The sequence below is a fragment of the Emiliania huxleyi genome (assembly GCF_000372725.1).
Source record: "Emiliania huxleyi CCMP1516 unplaced genomic scaffold EMIHUscaffold_95, whole genome shotgun sequence".
NCBI classification, from domain to species: domain Eukaryota; phylum Haptophyta; order Isochrysidales; family Noelaerhabdaceae; genus Emiliania; species Emiliania huxleyi.
Window position 1 is genome coordinate 101,039 of NW_005194951.1, and position 22,638 is coordinate 123,676.

At 64.3% G+C, this 22,638-nt stretch overlaps 6 protein-coding genes across 6 annotated transcripts; 2 read left to right on the forward strand and 4 right to left on the reverse strand.

Annotated features, from left to right (window-relative positions):
• The first annotated feature begins 310 nt into the window (after positions 1 to 310).
• On the forward strand, positions 311 to 3,822 carry EMIHUDRAFT_439184 (hypothetical protein). The gene is made up of 12 exons (XM_005756730.1): positions 311 to 658; positions 740 to 847; positions 919 to 945; positions 1,037 to 1,052; positions 1,684 to 1,745; positions 2,155 to 2,177; positions 2,330 to 2,404; positions 2,654 to 2,742; positions 2,809 to 2,953; positions 3,027 to 3,080; positions 3,258 to 3,347; positions 3,427 to 3,822. Exons 1-12 carry the CDS (start codon positions 404 to 406, stop codon positions 3,503 to 3,505), a joined length of 1,023 nt encoding a protein of 340 aa, XP_005756787.1. The 5' UTR covers positions 311 to 403; the 3' UTR covers positions 3,506 to 3,822.
• A 204-nt stretch (positions 3,823 to 4,026) lies between these two features.
• On the reverse strand, positions 4,027 to 5,238 carry EMIHUDRAFT_439185 (hypothetical protein). The gene is made up of 5 exons (XM_005756731.1): positions 5,191 to 5,238; positions 5,043 to 5,117; positions 4,908 to 4,964; positions 4,591 to 4,793; positions 4,027 to 4,514 (listed from the first exon to the last, which is right to left on the reverse strand). Exons 1-5 carry the CDS (start codon positions 5,191 to 5,193, stop codon positions 4,076 to 4,078), a joined length of 777 nt encoding a protein of 258 aa, XP_005756788.1. The 5' UTR covers positions 5,194 to 5,238; the 3' UTR covers positions 4,027 to 4,075.
• Positions 5,239 to 5,626: 388 nt separating this feature from the next.
• Positions 5,627 to 7,981, reverse strand: EMIHUDRAFT_428601 (hypothetical protein; the record flags this gene model as incomplete). The annotated part of the gene is made up of 10 exons (XM_005756732.1): positions 7,930 to 7,981; positions 7,803 to 7,856; positions 7,528 to 7,652; positions 7,267 to 7,336; positions 7,078 to 7,156; positions 6,900 to 6,958; positions 6,754 to 6,823; positions 6,440 to 6,534; positions 6,276 to 6,368; positions 5,627 to 6,211 (listed from the first exon to the last, which is right to left on the reverse strand). The coding sequence occupies exons 3-10, from the start codon at positions 7,533 to 7,535 to the stop codon at positions 5,627 to 5,629; spliced, it is 1,059 nt and encodes a 352-aa protein (XP_005756789.1). The 5' UTR covers positions 7,536 to 7,652; positions 7,803 to 7,856; positions 7,930 to 7,981.
• Positions 7,982 to 10,488: 2,507 nt separating this feature from the next.
• Positions 10,489 to 12,732, reverse strand: EMIHUDRAFT_453881 (hypothetical protein; the record flags this gene model as incomplete). Its single annotated transcript, XM_005756733.1, has 6 exons — positions 12,239 to 12,732; positions 12,072 to 12,159; positions 11,926 to 11,999; positions 11,728 to 11,783; positions 10,876 to 10,913; positions 10,489 to 10,778 (listed from the first exon to the last, which is right to left on the reverse strand). The coding sequence occupies exons 1-6, from the start codon at positions 12,716 to 12,718 to the stop codon at positions 10,489 to 10,491; spliced, it is 1,026 nt and encodes a 341-aa protein (XP_005756790.1). The 5' UTR covers positions 12,719 to 12,732.
• A 1,248-nt stretch (positions 12,733 to 13,980) lies between these two features.
• On the forward strand, positions 13,981 to 14,809 carry EMIHUDRAFT_466209 (hypothetical protein; the record flags this gene model as incomplete). Its single annotated transcript, XM_005756734.1, has 2 exons — positions 13,981 to 14,612; positions 14,681 to 14,809. 2 exons carry the CDS (start codon positions 13,981 to 13,983, stop codon positions 14,775 to 14,777), a joined length of 729 nt encoding a protein of 242 aa, XP_005756791.1. The 3' UTR covers positions 14,778 to 14,809.
• A 5,220-nt stretch (positions 14,810 to 20,029) lies between these two features.
• On the reverse strand, positions 20,030 to 21,880 carry EMIHUDRAFT_453883 (hypothetical protein; the record flags this gene model as incomplete). The annotated part of the gene is made up of 5 exons (XM_005756735.1): positions 20,030 to 20,208; positions 20,284 to 20,335; positions 20,450 to 20,493; positions 21,122 to 21,237; positions 21,556 to 21,880. Coding segments are annotated over 5 exons (652 nt in total), but the record flags the coding sequence as incomplete, so codon positions are not given.
• Positions 21,881 to 22,638: the final 758 nt, after the last annotated feature.

Sequence of the window (22,638 nt, forward strand, 5' to 3'; positions counted from 1 at the left end):
CCGACACCCCGTGTGTGCGCAACGTAGCTGAGCAGCTGCGTCGAAAGCACCGTCGCCGCGATGCGCAGCAACACCTTAAACTTTCAGGCCCTCCAAATTCGGGTCGGAGCGTAGCGGAGTGGGCCCCGAGTTTGAAAAAGGGCGACGGACGCTTGCGTCCTAGCCTCCAACAACGCCTCCCCGGCGCAGAGGGCCCCCCGGAGGGATGCACAACCGCTCCACGCCACGCCGCTTGCGGCGGTCCTCTTCCCAGCTCCGCTGAGGGGCCTCACGTTATTTATTTATTTATCACTACACCCCCCTCCCTCAGTCGAGGCACAGCCGGCCGTGTGCGCTGGCGTCCGTCGCGCCTCTCTGGGATTTTCGCGGACAAGTACCGAACACACACACACACACACACACCATGCAGGGCCCCTGCACGCTCGCCGCAGCCGCCGCGCTCGCCGCCGGCTACCTCCTCTACAAGCGGCACAAGCGGATGCGCGCGCCTGTGATGGAGCTCCCTCGGCTGGATGGCAAGACCTGCACCCCGTCCGAGGTGTGCGCGCTGCTGCGCTCGCACGGAGTAGTAGTCATCGACGAGGCCGTTCCGGGAGAGGTCATGGATCGCGTCGTCGCCGAATTGGACGGGGTGGGTGGCACCTTTGTCGGCGGAAAGGCGCCAAGCGCACTACTGCGCTCGGGCCTCCCCTCGCCTCGCCCTCGCGCCATGACGCGAGCACTCCCCGCCGGTGCGCAGCACTCCTTTGCGGGCCACCACACGCGACGAAACGCCGCCAAACCGCTCGGCGAGTCGACCACAGTCCAGGAGCTGGCAGTCCACCCGACGGCGCTCGGCGGCGGCGAGGCTTCTGCTCTGTTCGTGGAGCTCTCGGAAGCTTCTCGGAGCCTTCCCCGTAGGTGCTCGGCGGCGTCGAGGCGCTCCTCGGGCCGTGGTGCAAGAAGGTCTGCCTCGGCTGTACGCTACATCTCGGCTACATCTCGGCTACATCTCGGCTGTATCTCGGCTCTACCTCGGCTATCTCTCGCTCCTCAGGTCTGCCTCGGAACTTGCTCGTGCGCCCAGAAGCTGAATACGCATTCTTGGTTCAATTTCTCCAACTGCACACTCCGCCGTACTCCGCCGTGTACACTGCATTCTCAACACCCGCATGCCTGCCCTGGTAGCACGTGGGCTCGGTCAGCTCTCCCACCTTTGCTACCGCCCCACCCACGGGACTGAACCCACACACTGGATTCGAGACTCAGCAGGTATGGGGCACACTGGATTCGATACTCTGGAGGTATGGGACACACTGGATTCGATACTCTGGAGGTATGGGGCACACTGGATTCGAGACTCTGGAGGTATGGGACACACTGGATTCGATACTCTGGAGGTATGGGGCACACTGGATTCGAGACTCTGGAGGTATGGGTCACACTGGATTCGATACTCTGGAGGTATGGGGCACACTGGATTCGATACTCTGGAGGTATGGGGCACACTGGATTCGATACTCAGCAGGTATGGGGCACACTGGATTCGATACTCTGGAGGTATGGGTCACACTGGATTCGATACTCTGGAGGTATGGGACACACTGGATTCGATACTCTGGAGGTATGGGGCACACTGGATTCGATACTCTGGAGGTATGGGTCACACTGGATTCGAGACTCTGGAGGTATGGGGTCACGTAGGCTCGTGCATCTCGGTCGAGCCTCACGGGGCGCTGGGAGACGACGAGCCGTGCGGCAGCCAGGTCCTGCCGAGATTGACCGAGATTGGACGAGATTGCACGAGATTGACGACGAGCCGTGCGGCAGCCAGGTCCTGCCCCCGACTCCGAGTGATAGCGGATGAAGATGGGGACGGCGGTGGTGAGTTGGCTGCTGGTGGTGGGCTGTGTGGCCCCCCATACTGTGGCCCCCCCGGGGTGGATGTCTCACGCTTGTCGGCTCCTAGCCAACGCCCCGTGTGCCACACCCCCGTGCGATTCCGCGTGTGCCACACCCCCGTGCGATTCCGCGTGCACCACTGACTGGCTGATCCCCAGCCACTCCGCGTGGGGTCTAGCTGCCAACCAGGTCCTGCACCGCGATGAGCGAACTCGGGTGTGGACCTCGGGTCATCTCGGTCCATCTCGGTCCATCTCTCGCTCTCTCACCCAGGTCCTACACCGCGACGACTCGATGTGCGGGCCGCCCTCGGCACGGCCCCGCTGCCAGAGGCTCTTCTCGGACCCTTCTCGGAAGTCTCCCCCGCAGGTGGGGGGCGGTCCCTCGCCGTGGCGCAATCTCGGGCAATCTCGGGCAATCTCGGGCGATCTCGGCTACTCCCCCGCAGGTGGGGGGCCTCGTCATGGCGCTGGCTGCCGCAGACGCCGCTCGAGGGCCGCCCGCAGCTCTCCGTCTCGTGCATGTGGGCTTAGAGACTGACCGAGAGTGGCCGAGGTTGCGCGAGATTGCGCCAGATTGACCGAGAGTCTACCCCGAGGGCACTCTCTGTCTCGTGCACGGCTGGACCGCGACCTCGGGCCAGTCTCTGAACCTCCTCGGAACCTTCTCGGAACCTCCTCGGAAGCTTCGCCCGCAGGTGGGCCGTCGCCGACTTCACCGCCGGCAACTTCTCGGAACCTTCTCTGAACCTCCTCGGAAGTTTCGCCCGCAGGTGGGCCGTCGCCGACTTCACCGCCGGCAACGGCGCCACTCGCTTCCTCCCGGGGAGCCACACCTGGTACCGCGACGGCGACGGCTACGGCGAGGCGGGGCTGCCTTCTACGGGCCGTCTAGGAGCCTTCCAGGAGCCTTCTAGGAACCTTCTAGGCGAGGCGGAGCTGCCGCCCGGCGTCTCCGACGCGGCCCACGCGGTGCAGGCGGCGATGCGGAAGGGCTCGTGCGTCCTCTGGGCGGGCGGCACGCTGCACGGCGCCTCGGGGCAGCGGAAGGGCAACACGGCCTCGCGCCGCGGGTTGCTCCTTCCTCTACACCCTCGGCTGAACTAACTCATGAGTTCAGGAATGGATGGGTGAAGAACTGAATAGGCTCCTCTTCATCTACAACCTCGGCTACCTCAAGCCCGAGCACAACTTCCACTGGTCCAGACGCAGCCGAGAGATGCAGCCGAGAGACGCAGCCGAGAAGTGCAGCCGAGAGATGCAGCCGAGAGGCGCAGCCGAGACCCGAGATCTCACTGGTCGATCCTGCGCGAGGGTGGCGGCGCCCGGGACATGTCCGGGAGCTGTCCGGGACATGTCCGGGACATGTCCGTGTAGGTCGATGCCGCACGAGGTGATGATGACGTTTGGCGAGAGGCTGCTCGACCTGATTGGGTACACGGGCGCCAACGCGGTCGACCACCCGTGGTACACCGGGCCAGTGTATACCCTCCCCTACCAGGGCGGCGCGACTGACAACGCGGCCGGCGACTCCGTGCACCTCTAGGTACCGCGGGCCGGTCTACACGCAGCCCTACCTCGGGGGAGGACGCGGCTCGACGGCGGGCGACGGCGTGCAGTTCTGAGGGCTAGTCCCGGGCAGGCGGCGCGCCCCTGCTGGTGGGAACCAGAGCCGGTCCCGCGATACCCCCTCCACTACGAGGAGGAGCTGCGGCGCTCAATGTACAAGGACTAGTGGCTGTATTCTTTCTGTCTGTCTGTCTCGCGTTCGTACTGTACGCCCCATTCTGTTGCGGGAGCTGGCCTGTCCCTTAGGGCCTGTCCTTTGGGGGCAGGTCGCTCACCGCCACGTGCACTGCGCCTTGCACATTGATTTTGGGGCTCCTGCCGCTAGAAGTCCTCGTGCCCGGGTATGCGGGTGTGGAGATGCACGGAATTCTTTTCTCTGTACCGCCACTGGGGAGTGGCGCCGTTGGAAAGCATATACACTGTCGAGTGTCGTGTGGAGGAGCGGGGGGTGTCCGGTGACGCTGGCGTGGGGGCTCAAACGGCGAGGGCCGAGCGTTGGCCAAAAAGCCCAATGGGCACAGGTGGGTGCTGAAATCGCTCAACCTCTCCTTCGGCCACATATGGCAAACCCACCAGTCTCCAAAAAGCGGCTTCGATAAAATACATAGCGCACGCCTCGCGCGATCTCACACCTTCTCTGAGGCGGCGCCCGGCGGCTCTGGCTGCCGCCCCATCTTGCACTTGAGGTGCAGGATGACGACGTAGCCGATCTTGAAGACGGAGCCGATAAGCAGGAGCACCGAGAGGTCGCGGGCGGAGGAGTCCTCGGTGGAGAAGGCGGGGAACTGCTGGTTCATCGTCGCCATGATCTGCGTCGCGTTGCGACCGAAGCAGATGACGCCGAGCGGGTCCTCTGGAGTGCTCTCGCACTTGAAGCCGCGGCTGGGGCAGGTCGGGTCGTCGCCGACGTCGCACTCGAACGTGCCCTCGTAGTCCGGGCAGTGGACGGCCACCTCGTAGATCGCCGTCGAGAGAGCCCACTTGAGAGGGAGTGCGTAGTACAGCAGCCGCACCGGCCAGATGATGTCTCGCCCCTGGATGGTGAGCCCGCAAAAGAGCAGCGACCTAGTCAGTGAGTGAATTCCTGCCTCATCAATGACAAGTTAATGCCCGGGCGGTGCGGCCGCAGAACTGCAGCGACCAGATCCAGACCGAGAGGCACTGCAGCATGCCGAGCAGAGGGTTGCTCACGAGGGAGAAGAACTGCGCGATGCACTCGAAGGCCCACAGGTTGGCCGTGCAGACGAGCAACACCAGCGGGAAGGAGCCCCATGACGAGGGGCCCACCAGCAGTGCGTACGAGGGCAGCAGCCCGCACAAGCAGACGGCGAAGACCATGGGCACCTGCAACCGTCCATGGAGATTTCGCTCCTCATTCGCCCGCACAGGCGGGCAGAGGGCATGACATGTCCATGACAGTGTTCCGGCCATTTCCAAGGCAGGCGGGCAGAAGGCCACCTGCAGCGCCGACGTGGCCAAGACGTATGCCATCGGCGAGTACATCCCATTCTTCACCTGTTGACATGTCCAGGACGCTGCTATGGACGTGTCCCGGACATGTCGTGCCGTCGGCGAGGACATCCCGTTCTTCACCTCGCGGCGCACGTGCGCGAACTCGAGGTTGAGCGCGTACACGGCCAGCAGCGAGAAGGAGGAGGGGATCGCGACCTGTGAATGAGCGGCGACCCGTCAGTAGCCCGCGTGACTACCACTGTACCCGCCGTAGGGCGGGGATCGGTGCCATCCAAAAGTAGAAGAAGGACTTGGAGAGGACTTGGCCCTGCTCGAGCCGGCGCGTGTCGCTGTAGATCGAGCAGAAGAAGCTCATCGTCCCACCTGTCACGCATTGCTGACTGATTGCCTCTCGACCCGCCGATCGAGCAGAAGCAAGCTCATCGTCCCGCCGTTGAGCACCGCGCGAGACACGTACAGCAGCGGCTCCCGGACAGTCAGCCGCGCGTGCCGGTGGGCGAGGGCGCACAGCTGCTCGCAGAAGGTCGCCTGCGGGGCGAGATCACCCGAGATGACGCGAGATTGCCCGAGGCTCGGCGTACAGCTGCTCGCATATGGTCGCCCGGCGCGGGCCCGACTCGATGCGGACAGGCGCGCGCTGCACGGGCCGCTGCGAGCGGCGCGGCCACTCGGCGAGAATAGCGTGCACCTGGCATGCACTCGTGTCACGGCGCGGCCACGTGGCGGGAAAGGTGGAGGGGAGGGAGGCGGGGGGGGAGGGGTGGGCGGGGTGGGGTGGGGTGGGGGGGGGTGGGGGGTGGCGGGAGGGGTGGCCGGCGTGGGGGTGGTGGGGGGGGGAGGTGTGCCGACGCGGCGTCGGTGAAGTCCGCGTTGACAAGGTCGAGAATGAACTCGGCCGGGTTGGCGTTGGGCGGGAGTGGTGTCCCGAGCGTCTCGAGGTAGCGGCCCATCTGCGCGGCGGCGCCGAAGTAGGCGACGCGGCCCGCCGCGAGGACGAGCACGTCGTCGAAGCCCTCGTAGACGGAGGCGGACGGCTGGTGGATCGTGCACAGGATCGGGATGTTGGTCTGCTTGGCCGTCACCTTGAGGAAGTGCATGATCTTGGCGGCGGCCGCCGAGTCGAGCCCCGACGTCGGCTCGTCGAGGAAGATCATCGACGGCTGCTTGGTCAGCGCGATCGCGAGAGAGAGGCGCCGCCGCTGCCCCGAGGAGAGCCCGGGCACGAAAGCGCTGCCTGCCCGCGTGTGCCGGCAAGCAGAGAGGCCGGTGGCCTCGAGCAGCTGCGCGACCTTGGAGAAAGTTCGCAGACGGGTCCTGGAAAGTTCCTAGGGTCGCCTCGAGCAGCTACGCGACCTTGGCACGGCGGCTCTGGCGCGACAGCGAGGGGCGGTGCAGGTCGATCGCGTACCGCAGGTGGTCGCGCGCCGTCAGAAACGGCCAGTGGTCCTAATGGTTTGATGACTCGGCTCGCTGGAGGACGACTCTTCACAACTCGGCCCGGCAAGGGGCGGGTGGTCCTCGGCGTTGCCGACGACGGCGCAGTAGCGCGTGAAGCGGTCAGGCGTGAGGGGCTGCCCGTTGAGTGTCACGCTGCCGCGCGCGGTGCCCGGGCCTAAAGCAAGGTAAGGGTGAGGTAAGCTTCTCCACACACACGAGGTGGTGGGGCAAGGGGGGGCGACCCTCGCGTCTCCACGTCTAACGACAGGAGCCCCACGGCATTCAAAGTGCAAGGCCCAGTGCGCGTGGGTGAGGTGTGTGTGTGTGTGTGTGTGTGTGTGTGTGTGTGTGTGTGTGTGTGTGTGTGTGTGTGTGTGTGTGTGTGTGTGTGTGCCTCGCTCGAGCGTGAGCATCGAGAGCAGGGTGGTCTTGCCGGCGCCGGACGGGCCGAGCACGGCTAGCACCTGCTCACGGCGGGCAGGCGTGAAGAGAGGAAGGACTTCTTCACACACCTCTTCACACATAGAGGACGGGTAGCACGTGGCCGGCGCGCACACACGCGGACACGTCTCGCAGCAGCTGCTTCGGTCGGGTCGAGCCTAGAGACACGAGACGGCGGCCAGTGTATTGAAGCAGAGAGGCTCCACGGGAGGCAGTGTCTAGGAAGTGTCTAGGAAGTGTCTAGGAAGTAGGATCTGTCTAGGAAGTAGGAAGTGGCCGAGGCAGAGGGTCGACGGGAGGCAGCTCTGCAGCGAGGCGGCGCGTCGAGCGCCGTGCCTCCCGCCCGCCGCCGCCGCCTACCACCACACCACCCACGGTACTGAACCCACACCCTCGGTTCGATGCTCTGGAGGTATGGGACACACTGGATTCGATACTCTGGAGGTATGGGTCTAGGGGGCGCGGCCTCCGAGACGCGGATGTCGTACGAGCAGTCGAGGAGCGTGAGCTCGTATGGCGTCCGGTTGGTGCGAAGCCTGCGACAAGTCCTCGAAGTGTCCGGGACGTGTCTAGGACGTGTCTAGGAAGTGTCCGGAATACGGCGAGCGCTCGTCAGACTACACACGCGCGAGGAAGTGTAGGAAGTGTCTAGGGGGTGTCTGGAATACGGCGAGGGGGCTGCAACAGATCGGTACTACGTAGCGCTCCTCATCTACTGCTGCAAGGCCTGTCCATCGACGGCCGCCTCGCCGCCGGGTCGAAAGATGCGAACCGAGCGACGGCGGCGGCGGCGGGCGAGTCTGGCGGCGCAACGACGTGCGACCCTTCGGTGCTTCGGCTGGAGAGGCGCGCCTAGGAATCGCTTCCGAACGGGGGAGCGTCTGCTTCCTGCGACCCTCCGGTGCTTCGGACGGAGAGGCGCGTCGACGTCCTCTCGGCTAATCTCGGCTTATCTCGGCTAATCTCGGCCGATCTCGGCTCATCTCAGCTAGAGAGGCGCGCCGACGTCCTCTCCGACGAGGGGGGCGGCGTGGACGGGGGCGTCGCTCGCTCGACCTGACGGTCCCATCGCCACCGGGGTGGTGGCTAGAGACGGCGGCGAGAGAGGCTGCGTGTGCGCTCGCTCCACCGACGCGACTCGCGCGAGCGTCTTGCGGCCGATGGTTGTCCGCGGCTCGGAGGGCGGGGGCGTGCCACCAAGCGCGCGGGCGGCACCTACCCCAACGAGCGAAAGGGAGGGAGGGCTGAGCTGCTTGTGGATGGGCGGCTCGCCGTGCCAGCGCGGGGGCGTGTGACGCCTCCGTGCTGCCGCGGCGCGGGCGGGTCGCCCGCTCTGCAGCGCAGTACAAACACGGAGAGGTAGAGCAGCTTGAGGGCGAGGGCCTGCTCACAGCCAGCGGCTGTGAAGAGGCGCTGTTCACGGGGCGGAGAGGCAGAGCAGCTTGAGGGCGAGCGCCATCAGCAGCATCTTTGCGGTGGCCGCGTACACGTCGCAGTCGGCGTCGGCGGCGTCGTACATGAAGGAGAGCGTGCGGAGGATCTGCTCACCTGCGGGCGATCGCTAGGAGAGACTTAATCAGCATTGACTAGTCATTGATTAAGGATCTCTGCTCACCTGAGAACGAGCGCTTAAAGAGGCCTCTGCCACGGTGCTCCCACGAGTATGGCGGAGAGCGTGCGTGCGTGGTTTGCTCGCCCGTGATGCCGAAGCACTGCAGGATGGTCGAGCCGGGGCAGTAGAAGCCTGAGTAATGATTGAATGTGAAGTAGTCATCAATCAAGGATCGTCGAGCCGGGGCAGTAGAAGCCTCGAGGGAACTCGTCGGTCTGCGCGTCACATTGCAGCTGCTCCTCTGGCGGCAGCTTGTTGCCTGAGAACGAACGACGCACGTGGTGTTTCTTTTCCTGTGCCCTGCAGCTCTCCGGGCGGCAGCTGTGTGTTTGCCTGTAGAACAGCGGACATCTGTGAAGAGACGCCGTTCACACCGGGTGCCGCTGCTCCTCGGGCGGCAGCTGTGTTGCCGCAGCGCCCGAATATGCGGAGCGCAATCGGGCAGTCCTCGCACTCCAGCGCCCCACCATACGGCGGGCTCGCCTCGAACACCACCTTAGGCCGCGTACCCGAGGTGAGCCGAGGTGAGCCGAGGTGAGCCGAGATGAGCCGAGATGAGCCAAGATGAGCCGAGGTGAGCCGAGGTGAGCCGAGATGAGCCGAGAGGCATCACAGCATGGAGTCCACCTTGGAGAAGGCCGCGTACCCGAGGCGCATCGGGCTGGCGAGCAGCAGCGGGCGGAGGGGGTAGTGCACGGCGGACTGCTTGACGAAGAGGCCTACTCGCTGATTGATCGGAATGGAGTGACTGACGACTTCCACCGCGGACGGCTGCCAGAAGAGGCCCGAGAAGAGGAAGGTGATCAAGAAGGCGATCAGGTACAGCACCATCCCGAGCAGGACCGACGGCACGTGCGAGCAGAGCTGGGCGAGGCACTCGTAAGCTACGAGCATCGCCGCCACCACCGGAACCGCCACCGGGAAGGACGACCACGGCAGCAGCGTGATTGCGTACGCCGGCAGCAGAGAGCAGACGGCGAGGGCGAAGGCCATCGCAGCCTGCACGGCGGTGGTGGCGAGGACGTACGGCAGCGGACCGTACATCCCCTCCTTGATCTCGCGCCGGATGGCCGAGAACCTGTTCACAGCCGGAGGTGTGAAGAGGCGCCGCTCACTCTCCTGCCACCGACTCTGTGATCTCGAGCACCTGTTCACAGCCGGAGGTGTGAAGAGGCGCCGCTCACGCCGCCTCGTGGAGCGCCTGGTGGCCGCGCACTCGTTGTTGAGCGCGACGACGACCACGGCGTGGAACACGAGCGGCACCACGAGCGTGAAGGCGAAGAGGTAGAGGCGGTACACGACCTGCTCCTGCACCTGCTCGCGGTGTGAAGAGGAAGTGTCTAGGAAGTGTCTAGGAAGTGTCTAGGTACACGACCTGCTCCTGCACCTGCTCGCGCGTGTGGAAGTAGACCATCGAGATGAACGCGTTTGCGGACAGGATGAGGCCGAGCCGGCCTAGGACCAGTTCACCGCTGCGAGCGTCAACGAGAGCAGGAGGGAGGACTTCAGGACAGGCCGAGCCGACCCGTGTACAGCATCGGCTCGCGCAAGGCGAGGAGGGCATGCCGGCGCAGCAGGATCCACAGCTGCGCCTCCTGGCGCGCGCGACGCGGCGGCCGTGTCATGATTGCGCGCGTCGGCGGCCTCGCCACCTCCTCGCCCCGCCCCTCCTCCTCCCACGCGTCCAAGATCGCGTCCACCGCCTCGGGCGACGAACAGGTGCTGTGAACAGGTGCTGTGAACAGGTGCTGTGAACAGGTGCTGTGAACAGCCTCTGGCGACGAGAAGTCGCGGTTGATCAAGTCGAGCATGAACTCCGCCTATACAGAGCCCGCCGCTCGTACAGTACTTCACACCTCCGGCTCTTCACACCTCCGGCTCTTCACACCTATACAGAGCCCACCGCTCGTACAGTTCTCGACTCTGCTGAGATCGCGGACCAAGTCGAGCATGGTGGAGTCGGCCGGGTTGGCGGTGGACGGCAGCGGGTGTCCGAGCCGATCGAGATGGCCGCCTACGATCTCGGACAATCTCGGCTCACCTCGCGCAATCTCGGCCCATCTCGACGGCGGCTGGTCAGGGCGGGCCCATCTGCGCGGCGGCGCCGAAGTAGGCGACGCGGCCCGCCGCGAGGACGAGCACGTCGTCGAAGCCCTCGTAGACGGAGGCGGACGGCTGGTGGATCGTGCACAGGATCGGGATGTTGGTCTGCTTGGCCGTCACCTTGAGGAAGTGCATGATCTTGGCGGCGGCCGCCGAGTCGAGCCCCGACGTCGGCTCGTCGAGGAAGATCATCGACGGCTGCTTGGTCAGCGCGATCGCGAGAGAGAGGCGCCGCCGCTGCCCCGAGGAGAGCCCCCCCCCGCCTACGCCGCCATCCACTCGCTAGCTGACGACCGCATGCCACCAGTTTGGCCCCGAGGAGAGCCCGTCCCCCCGCCGGTAATCGGGACGAGAGCAGACCCTGCTCGCGTGTGCTGGCAGCCGACCAGGCCGGTCGCCTGCAGGAAGGGTCCGACGACACTTCAGGGACAGGCGCGCGTGTGCTGGCAGCCAATCCGGGAGGGGCCGGGAGGAGCCGAGAGGAGCCGAGAGGAGCCGAGAGGAGCCGGGAGGAGCCGAGAGGAGCCGGGAGGAGCCGAGAGGAGCCGAGAGGAGCCGAGAGGAGCCGAGAGGAGCCGGGAGGAGCCGAGAGGAGCCGAGAGGAGCCGAGAGGAGCCGAGAGGAGCCGGGAGGAGCCGAGAGGAGCCGAGAGGAGCAGAGAAGAGCCGGGAGGAGCCGAGAGGAGCCGAGAGGGGCCGAGAGGAGCCGAGAGGAGCCGAGAGGAGCCGGGAGGAGCCGAGAGGAGCCGAGAGGAGCCGAGAGGAGCCGAGAGGAGCCGAGAGGAGCCGAGAGGAGCGAGCCGAGAGGAGCCGAGAGGAGCCGAGAGGAGCCGAGAAGAGCCGAGAGGAGCCGGGAGGAGCCGAGAGGAGCCGAGAGGAGCCGAGAGGAGCCGAGAGGAGCAGGGAGGAGCCGAGAGGAGCCGAGAGGAGCCGAGAGGAGCCGGGAGGAGCCGGGAGGAGCCGAGAGGAGCCGAGAGGAGCCGAGAGGAGCCGAGAGGAGCCGAGAGGAGCCGAGAAGAGCCGAGAAGAGCCGAGAGGAGCCGAGAAGAGGAGCCGAGAGGAGCCGAGAGGAGCCGAGAGGAGCCGAGAAGAGCCGAGAAGAGCCGAGAAGAGCAGGGAAGAGCAGGGATGAGGAGCGACGAGTCAGCCCGTCGCCTCGAGAAGCTGCTCCGTCGCCGCCCTCCTCTCGCTTGGCCGCAGGTGCGGCCGGTACAGTTGCAGCGCGTACCGCAGGTGGTCGCGAGCAGATAGGCACGCCCAGTGGTGGTCCTGATGAGTCCAAACATGAGTGAACGCACCAAGACGCAGCTCACGCAGCGATGGGCTGCAGTTGACACGCGCAGTGATGAGGCGAACTCCCGCGCTCTCTCGGCCAGATCTCGATCTCATATCTCGCCGCATCTCCCGCTGCCTGCTGCTGCACGACAGCGCAGTGCCGCCTGTACGCCTCAGTCGTCAGCGGCTGACCGCCCAGCGCTATGTCGCCTGCAGGTAGATTCAGAGAAGGTTCCGAGCAACTTCTGAGCAGCCCCTCCCGTCCTACTCGTGCGATGTCACCGACGCCGACGCCGCCACGCCGCTCGAGCGTGAGCATCGAGAGCAGGGTGGTCTTGCCGGCGCCGGACGGGCCGAGCACGGCTAGCACCTGCTCACGGCGGGCAGGTGTGAAGAGGAGGAGGACTTCTTCACACTCTCTGCCGGCAACGCTGATGATTCAACGCCACCTTGCCGGCCGCCACGGAGCCGGACACTGCGTGGAGGATCGGCTTGCAGACCGAGCGGTCGCAGCCGCAGGCCGTCCCTTCGCGCGACGGCACGCGCACCTCGTAGCTGCAGTCGCGAAACGTGAGCTCATACGGCTCTTCAGTCGTACGAAGCCGCGCCAGCGCCGTCGATGCGCCGCGGGAGAGAGCGGGATCGGCGCCGCCCGGGTCGCTCGTCGCCTGGCGCGTGATTGGGAGCGGCAGCAACCGGCCCAGCGGCACGGCGCTGTCTCTCTCGTCGAAGGAGCGCCGCTCAAGAGACGGCCGCGCTGGGAAGTCTACCTTCGTGCCGCGGGAGTGCTGCCTCTCCTCGAGCAGCAGGCGGTGCCGCGCCTCCAAGGTGCGTCTTACACGCTCCGGCAGGCAGCGGCGGACGGAAAGCAGGCCGACTCGCACGCTTCGCAGGCTGCTGTCTCTGTCAGAGACCGAGTCGGTGTGCATCGCACAGCGTGGGTTCGGGGCTCCAAGCCCGTAGGGTGGGTGTATGAGACGGAACACGGAGGAGCTGTATAGGTCACTAGAGACCCACACCATCGCTACATCACCACAGCCACCAAGTCGGATACAAGTCGATGACAATGTGCGCGGCAGGACAAACCAAACATGAGACGGTTACACAAGGACGGTCAGGCTACGGTCAGGAAGTAGGTTTGAGTTCACACTCTCCAACACTCCCCCATTGTCTCCGCAGTCTTCATGAATGAGGATGCGGCAGACAACAACAGCAGAGTGTGAATGTGTCTGAGCGTAGGTATGCCGGTTACCCGCCGGCGTCTCGCGGGGCTGGCTAAGCGTCCAACCTTGCGTCTTCGCGAAGGATGGTCTTGCTTGTTGGCAAGACTTGCGCGCTAAGATGATCCAGTGAAGGGGTCAAAGCGCGGCCGAGTGGGCGGAGAGAGAGAAAGGGGAGATAATGAACAGGAGCTCGTTGTGGAGCTCGGTCATGGCGCGCCGCGAGCTGCAATCCGGGCTGAGCGTCGCGGGGCGGCGGCTTGAGCGGGCGCGGCAGGCGCGGCGGGCGCGGGAGCGGCAGCGGGGGCGCCCCCTTGCGGCGCGGCGATTGGGCCGTTGGGAGGCCTCGCCGCGTTGACGCGGATGAGCGCATCAGGGACGTGAGGACGATCTTCAGGGCAGGGCATGTGCCATTGACGTGTTTCACCTTTCTGATATCGAATGCGTCACTGCGAGTCCACCGCTCGGGCGAGAGCCCACTCAGGTGGAGACTCGCATTGAGCTGGCGCCAGGGCGTGAGCAGAGGGATGCTGCCACTCGGGCCCCGCTCCCCGCCTTCGACATGCCGGCGGGTGTGGTGTGTCAGCCCATGCCGCAGGCGCACCTCGCCCATGGGCCGCACTCCCACAAGTTCGCCTCGGCGCCGCCTCGGCGCGCCGCACGGGCGCGGGGCGCCTCTGAGCGGGCCCGAACAGAGGAGCAAGTTTCAATCGATTTTCATTCAATTCTCACACGCGAGAATTCAATTTTCGGTGGGGTTGTGGGTATGGGTGGAAACTCAAAGGGAAAAAGAAACAAAATAGGACGCCAAGGGAGGGATGGGAAGACGGCACGCCGCCTAAATATAACGCCGCCTACAAAGGGATTTCTCATTACACATTTGCTCGCAGGCCGATACACGCTGTGAACAGCGTGGGAAGGCGTCGCTCGCCTCCTGCCTCGCGCCGAGGGGTGAGACCTCCAACTGCTCCATGCGCCACGCTGTGGCTCTCTTTGCCTTTCAGCTCGCGCCGCCGGCTGCCGGCTTTCCACGGCAACTCCCCATCGGCGTTCGCCCGCCCGCCTGCTTTGCACAGGCGGCACCGCGTGCGGAAGCGTTCGCCACGTTTGGCGGCTTCGGCCTCGACCCTCGCGCGATGCGGCGCATGTCGGAGATGAAGCGCGCGGACGAGCCCGTCCGCGAGGAGCTCCAGGGCCTGTGCCTGCTCGGCGCCGTGGGCGGATCGCTGCTCCTCGCGGGGTCGGGCAACGCTTTCCTGGGCGGCGTACTCGGCTCGCAGCTCGCGCCGCTCCTCTCCACCGCCGACGGCGCTGCGGGGGAGCGAAGCCGCGCGGCCGGCTGGGAGGCCTGGGCGGCCTTCCTTGCGGCGCGCGCGCGGGCGGTGCGCGCGTGGAGAGCCGCCGACGCACGGTACGATCTGAGCGGCCGGTGGCGGCGCCTCGACCTCCCGCGCCGCGCGAGACGGTTTGACGCGCGCTTCGACTGCAGCGGCAAGGCGAGCGCAGCCGGCCGGCGGGCGGTCGAGCTGGGCAGGTCGCTGCTTGCGCTTCTCGAGCGGCGCGGGGTGACTGGCAAGGTGAGGAGTCTGTGGCAGAGGCGACAGTGAGGGAGTCGGTGCTGTCCGCTCTGCAGGACGGAACTGACCCGCCGTGGTGCCTTGCTGCCTTTAGGACCGGCCTGCCCGCGAGGTGGAGGGAGTTTGAGCAGGAGCAGCTGCTGCGCGCCCGGATGCGGCAGTTGCGCGACCAGGAGGGGGGCGGGTTCTAGCCACGGGCAGCGGCGGCTCGAGAAGGGTGGACCCGCGCTGCCGCAGCGCCGTGGCGCGTGCCGGAGGTGCAGCCTACCGTAGGTAGATCGATCTGACAGCTCGGGGGGCGCCGAGAGCGCACCGGTGGTACGTGGGAAACACCTCGATTTGATACGATGTGGTCGATTTGTGTGTGTTTGCGTTGCGGGACATCGCTCATCGGCCTTTCGGCGCGCCGCGCGCGCGCGCGCGCTCGACAGCGTAAGGTAAGGTAAGGTAAACTTCTCCACACACACGAGGTGGTGGGGCAAGGGGGGGCAACCCTCGCGTCTCCACGTCTGACGACAGGAGCCCCACGGCATTCAAAGTGCAAGGCCCAGTGCGCGTGGGTGAGCGGTGTGTGTGTGTGCGTGTGTGTGTGGTGTGTGTGTGTGTGTGTGTGTGTGTGTGTGTGTGTGTGTGTGTGTGTGTGTGTGTGTGTGTGTGTGTGTGTGTGTGTGTGTGTGTGTGTGTGTGTGTCACGTCACTGCATCCTCCGCCGGTTCCTCCCGTCGCCTCTTCTTTGTTCGAATGTTTTTCAATCCATCCTTCACGAAGCCCTCCCATGTAGCTAGCGTTCTTGGCGAATGTCTCGAAATGGCCAGCAGGCGCTGTCTGCTCGCGGTCTGTGCGGGCCGCTCGTCCTCCTCGCCCTTCTTTCGTCCTCCCGTCCCTCCCCTCCACCATGGCCTTCTCGGCACTTCTTTCTCCATCCGCCTCGCCCTGCCTTTTCGTATCGTGCCGTTCGCCCTCCATTCGGTGACCTCCATGGCTGTCCGCCCCTTTTTGGGTGGCGCTCTCGATACGGTTGCGTCAACCTCGACGTCGCTGTCGCCCTCCCCGTCCCCGCCGGCGTCCGTGCCTCGGTTCGCGTCATCGGTAGCGTCTCCGTTGTTCCCTCGTGCCCCGCCGTCGCCCTCTCTGCTCGGGCCGTTAGCGATTTCGCTCCTCCTGCGTGTCGCCCCTCCGTCCCCTCCCCTTTCTTCGTCGTCATCGTCGCTGTCGCGAAAGCCCTCCGGTCCCTCGATTCCCTCGCCTATCCCCTCCGCTGCGTCGTCCCAGTTTATATCCTCATCCTCTGCGCACGTCGCGTTGGCTTCCTCTCTCCCCCTTTCCTCCCTGCCCCTCTCGCTGTCTGGTGTTAATGCTCGTTGCAACCACTCTGGTGCACGCAGCAGTAGGTACGCGTTGAAGCCGTCCTTCCCCGTTCCCTTCTTGGCCTTGCACTTTGCGAGGGCTCGTTTGAAGTTCTCCCACGAGCACACTCTCTCCACCACGCTGGTCGTGTCGTCTCGTTCGTCTTCTTCCGTCCCACTCTGTGCGCCACTGGTGTCGCCGCCGCCGCCATCGCTGTTCTGCGGCAGTAATTCTTTTATCAGCGTCGCCATGACCCTCGTCGCTACTGGGACGGCCCTGAGCGTCCGCTCTCCGTGTCTGGCCGCTGCCGCCCTCACTGCCGCGGGCTCCTCGTGCGTTATGTCCGGTCCTTGTTGCGGCGGGGGCGCTTTCTCTATGATTCTCGTTATCTTCGCCGTTCGTGCGGTCCTGCGTCCCCTCGCTCGGTTTAGTATCCTGAATACGTCTCGTATCAGTCCTTGCTTTGTCGTCGTTATTAGTCGCTCCAGCTCGTGCACCGCCGCTCTCTCCCCCACCGCCCTCTCCGTCGAGTCCATCTTCTCAAGTCGTTTGCTCATTTTCTGCAGATGGTGTCGGCATGCATCCCGCGCGGCTTGCGCCCTCGCCGCATCGCCTCCGTGCCTCTCCCGCTTGATCACCTTTCTTAATTTTGCGTGGTGCCACAGTGCCTTGTAGATTCTGCGCTGTTCTGCGTCCCCGATATCGTTTGCGTCCTCTCCCGTCTCCCCTCGGTACCGTTCCGCCTCTCTCGCCAGCCTCGACCACCGGCCAATCTGTTCACAGAGCGACGCGCGGTGCGTCTTCGCCGCTGGCCGCTCCTCGTCCCCGTCCTCGTCTCGTCGCGTCTTGCCCTTCTTTCGCTTGTTCCGGATCGCCGTCGCCGCCGCTTCCATCATAGCCTGTGCCTCTTCGATGTATGATTTCCCTCCTCCCGTCCTTTTCCACGTCTCTCCTCCTATTTGCCACATATTCTTCATGGACCCCGTCTCAGTCACGTACGTCGCCCATTCCGCCTCGTCCCAGTCGTCTAGTTTTACTCCAATCCGCCTGTGCTGTCCTTCGTCGGCGTTCTCCTCTGCGAGTATGATGTCGGCGTGTACAATTTTGTGATCGTCTTTCTCTCCTGGCATGACCTCCGCCTCGCTTGCTCGTGCTCGTGTCTGCGCGTCGACTATTATGTGATCAATCTCCCTTCCCCCCCTGTGCGTCGCGACGCCCGTGCCCAGCGACTCCATTTGTTCGGTCTCTAGCAGGTCTTCCATCTCCGTGTCCGCCGTCCCCATTTGCCGCCCTCTTTCCTCCACCCATTTCCGCGTTACAGCATTCATGTCGCCGATGATGAGCACCCTCTCGTGCGTGTCGTGTCGTATCGCTTCTTTGAGCTCCTTCCACGCCTTGGCGATTTCGTCATTGCTCTTTCCTGTATCGGGCATATACGCGCCGTACACGCTGATTCGGTGTTTCCCATCGAGTGTTTCGAGTATCACCCTCCTCACTCGTGCAGCGATTATGTCGACCTCCTGTTCTGGTTCAACTTTTTTGAGTTTGTCGGTGTTCCATACGATGGTCACGCCACATCTCGTTCGCCCGCGTCCGCGCTTGGCGTTTTGCGGGTCGCTGCTCGTGCCCGCCCCCGATGTTGCTCCTGTCTGCCCTGTGTTGGCGTCGGCGTCGGTGTCGCCCTCCCTCTCGCCGCAGGCAACGCTGGTTCCATACACCGACCGGCTCGTATTGCAGCTCTGTGCGCGGGACGAAGGTAGATCCCTCCGCGGGGCATCGGCTGCCGTGCAGGATGCGGGGGAGGCCGTGTGCTGTGTAGACGATCGAGCGCGGCATGATGGGGTGGTTGGGGATAGTGGACGTCGACGTCTTGCCGGTCGATGTGAGGATGAAGCGGATCCAGCCGGTCTCCTCGTCGGTGAACGTGCCCGTCGTCGGGTTGAACTTCTCCTCAGCCCGCACATAGACGCAGGTGTGCTGGCGCCCATGCACTTCGTTCATCCCGTCGACGAAGGCGGGGATGAAGGAGCGGATGTCGTCCCTGTTGTTTGGGATGGTGGCGCGGAACTTGGCGGTCTCCACCCCAATGTACGTCGACGGGTCGAAGATGCGCGTTGCAAGCGCGTGCACCTGTGAGCCGGAGTTGGATATGCTCGCACCCCGATCCTCTCTCCTCTCGCTCTCGGTATCTCTTCCGTAGTGCAGTCCGCCCACCGCCGTCGAGCCCCGCATCTGCGCCGCCGTCTCGCGCGCCGACTCGATCGGCGCCAGCTTCAGGGGGACGACCCACGACTCGATCTCGTCGCTGCCGGCGTTGGCATTGGAGCACGTGACCAGCATCACCTTGCCCTCCTCGCTCATCTTCGCGTAGCCCGACTGGGACTTTGTGGAGACCAGCATAATGATGTGGTAAGTTCCGCTGGCGCCTTCGATGGTCGGGGTCGAGATGTGGGTAACGGCCGCCTCCTCCTTGGAGATCATGATTCTCTGCTCCGTCACGGTGCCCGCGATCGGACCCCATTCGGTGAGCCTCGCCTTGGTCATGGTCGCGTCAATGCCTGTGGCGGGCGCAGGGACGATCGCGAAGAGCGCCGCCGCGCCGCCCTCCTCTGCGATCCCGTCGCCCAGTTTCGCATTGCCGTCGAGCATCGCCATGGTGGTCGTCGTGCGCAGATGCCCAAAATTGGACTCTACTTGCTCGAGCTTCAGCGCGATGTAACGATCGAAAAAATATTCGCAAATTGAGCCTCCGTCGTAATAGGGATCTTCTTCGTGAGGTCGTTTTTTCTCCTCATTCGGCGTGTCCGCCCTGGCCCTCGTCTCACCCCGTTCGTTTCGCGCGCGGGGGTCCATCTTGCCTGTGCGGGGGTCCATCTTTCCTTTGCTCCCTCCTGTAAGCCCGTAAAAAGAAATTCGTGGAAAAATGAAACGCCTGTGTGAATCATCAACGAAACTAAAGGGGGGCATCCAGTCTCGTTCGGCCTTGTGCTTCGCGCGCGTTGGTCGGGGTGGGATATTGTGGCACGTGGTGATAAAGGAATGGCGTCTGCATGCCTCTGTAACCTGGGTCCTGGGTTTGGCTCCCATCTGTGTGTGTCTGTCTCTCAAGGCGCGTTTAGCGTGCGTCAATCTCGCGGTGGGGATCTCAATTGATCTCTCGCAAACTCGCGCGATGAAGCACATTCTCGCACATTCTCGCACAATCTCGCGCAACCTCACGTAATCTCGTCCAGAGACACACTTTCTTGCGCAACCTCGCTCTATCACGTGCAATCGTATGCGATCTCGTGCAGTCTCGCGCAACGTCGTGCACTCTCGTGCACTCTCGTGCATACTCGCGCAATCCCGTGCGATCTCGTGCAGTATCGTGCAATCTCGTGCAATCTTGTGCAATCTTGGATCTCGTACAATCTCGCACAATCTCACACAATCTCGCGCTGTCTCGTACGGTCTCGTGCAATCTCGAGCCACCTCACACCCTCCCGTGCAATCTCGCGCAATCTCGTGTGGTCTCGCATAACCTCGCGCAATCTCGTGCAGTCTTGTGTGGTCTGGGCGCCCTCCCGCTCTCTCTGTACTGCGAAAAAAGACACTCGATCTCGCGGAGGGAGTCTCGCACCCGTCTATCTGTGCATCCTGCGCATGTTGGGCTGGATGAATCGGCGTGGCACGTGCTCGTTCATCCTCTCTGATGTCGTGAGAAATGCGGGTCCATCTCTCTCCTCCTGTCTGCGCTCTCTTCTCTCTGCCTCTCTTCTCGCCGCGCACGCCTGCGCACCCACTCCCTCCTGCCTGTCCACGGCCGAGTCGCGCCTTGTCCCCTCCCGTCTCCTCCTCGCGTATCGCCCTCCCGCTCTGCCCATGTCCGCCTGGGCCTTCTTTTCGTTCGCGTGCTGCTCGTCCATGGCCGTGTCGCAGCCCGTGCCTCTGCAGGCCGCACCTAATGCTAGGCTCTTGTTGATCGACAGCGTCAGCGAGACCGAGAGGCTCGAGCACACCCCACACGTCGTGCGTTGACCAGCCGTGTATGCCCGCAAAAAACGCGCCGATATACAGAGAGTACCGTATACAGACGCTCTCCTGTCTCTCGCCCTCTCGGCGCGGCCGCGGCGGGCGAGCGCCGCCCGCGCGCACGCGTGAAGGGTCCGTACCTCAAACGATCAAACGGGCACCGTCTCGTACAGCGCAACTACGCCGAGCAGCGCGGGCTGCTGCCGCACGACACGCAGCCCCGCGGCGCGCGCCATCGCCGCCACGTCCTGGTTGTAGACACACCTAGGGTTAGGGCTCTAGGGTTAGGAGGTTGGGTTAGGGTTAGGGTTAAGGTTGGGGTAAGGGTTGTAGACACACCCTTTGCCGCCCAGCCTCGCCGCCGCGCTCGACGTCGCGTCCTGGTAGGCGCCTGGGGGGGAACCGGGCGAGAGCGCTGCGAGCTGTGTACCATGTGGAGCGCTAGGAGGGCTCATCTCGGCTCATCTCGGCTCATCTCGGCTCATCTCGGCTCTAAGAGGCGTGCCGAGCGCGCCGCCCGAGCGCTGGTGCTCGAGCAAGACGACGCGCCTAGGAGGTGTCTCGGAGGTGTCTAGGAGGTGTCTCGGAGGTGTCTAGGAGGTGTCTAGGAGGTGTCTAGGAGGTGTCTAGGAGGTGTCTAGGAGGTGTCTCGGAGGTGTCTAGGAGGTGTCTAGGAGGTGCCTAGGAGGTGTCTCGGAGGTGTCTAGGAGGTGTCTAGGAGGTGTCTAGGAGGTGTCTAGGAGGTGTCTAGGAGGTGTCTAGGAGGTGTCTAGGAGGTGTCTAGGAGGTGTCTAGGAAGTGTCTAGTGGGAGGTGTCTCGGAAGTGTCTAGGAGGTGTCTACGAGGTGTCTAGTGGGAGGTGCTCGAGCAAGACGACACAGGTCGGAGCATCGAGGGAGGCTCGCCCGAGCACCGCTGTCCGCGCTGCCGTTTAGCGTGTCTTGTGAGTGCGTGTGTGTCTGTGTGTCGCGCCAGCGTGCCGGCATCTCCGGTCTAGCGTCCACCACCCATACCGCGCTGGTGTGTCCAGTCCGAGCCCCTTGGCTGCTCCTCGCCGGCGTACTGACTTTCTTATTATATCTAGCGTGGCCCCAGTCTGTGTGTGTGTGTGAGAGAGAGGCTGCCGACCGCCCTCCAAGAGCTCCAAGAGTGCGTCTTCAGCTTCTAGAGCAGCCACCCGCCCGGCTTGCACACGCGCCGCATCTCGGAGAGCGCCCGCTCCGGCCGGCCGTACACGCAGAGCGAGAAGGTGTCGATGACGCTGTCAAAGCTCGCGTCGGCGAACCGCATCGCCTGCGGGCCGGATAACGGCGCGTGCGCTTGTGCGTCACAACCGGCGCCGGCCCTGCTTGGCGGCGGAGAGGAGAGGAGAGGCGAGGAGAGGAGAGGCGAGGAGAGGAAAGGAGAGGAGAGGAGAGGAGAGGAGAGGCGAGGAGAGGAAAGGAGAGGAGAGGCGAGGCGAGGCGAGGAGAGGAGAGGAGAGGAGAGGAGAGGATCAGGAGGCGGCTCGTCTTCCTCCGCGTCCATGAGCTGCAGGTCGACGGCGAGGCGCGGCGCGAGTGCGGCGGCCGCCGGCCGCGCCTCGCGCAGCATGCCCGGCGACAGGTCCACCGCGGTGAGCGACTCGCACCGGCCGGGGTCGTACAGCGGGAGGTTGAGGCCGGTGCCGACTCCTACCTCGAGGACGCGTCCGCGGCAGAGGTCGGTGGCCTGCGCGCGCAGCGCCTGCAGGCCGAGCGCCGACGCGAGCGGGCCGCTGTCGAGCGAGTCGTACTGGCTGGCGGCGGAGTCGTAGAGCCGAACGAGCTCCGGCTCGGAACTCTCCCGCTCAGGAGCCGCAGACCACGCCGCGGTTCGCGGCGCCGCGAGCAGCGCGGCCGACAGCGAGAGCGCCAGGCGGCGCGAAGCGTCGGAAGCGGTCGGCGGCGTCCGCATTTAGGCGCCCGTGTATTCTTTTTGGATTTTTAGCAATACCAAACAACTCTAACACTCACACGTTGTTGTTCTTGTTGTTCTTTGTTGTTCTTTTTTGCGTGGGGCGGCCAGCATGACGGGGTGGAAGGGTAGGTCTGGGCCCTCCCGTCGGGGGTTTCCCTCTCTTCACGCCGGAATTTTCACAGGAAAAGAAATTTTCCGCGAATCACGATGTCAACCCTCCCCAAGTGAGGTGATCTGGTTGGTGCTTGTAGGGCTTGAGAGTGGCCTGCCATGTCACAGGAAGGACTATGGTTGCAGGAGAGTAACACAACAGAAGACGCACATCGAGAAAAAGGAATTTCCGGAAAAGAATTTAAACAAGAGGCGGTCGCACGACACGATTCACGCGACAGGCGAGGCGCGGGCGACGGCTTCCTCAGAAGCCGTCGCCCGCACCACAGGGGGTCCCGATCCCCCCAGCACCTTCACCACATGCTAGGGGGGGGGTCGTGGCCGAGGACCCCCCCAGAGACTCGTGGTCAGACCCTCCGGGCCCTTGATTTTACGCCTCATTAGATTTCGAGCATTTTCGAGGGGGAAATCATCCTTTGGAGCGCTATATGAGCCTTGAGACTGGTCAGATTCTCCAAGATAGTGGACTTTCAGCCACGATTTCACAACTTTGGGGGCCAAAATCGGATCTTCTGGTGGCTATTCCTAGCCCACGAACTGCTGTGGGGGTGCCCACCACATGCTAGGGGGGGGGTCCGACCCCCC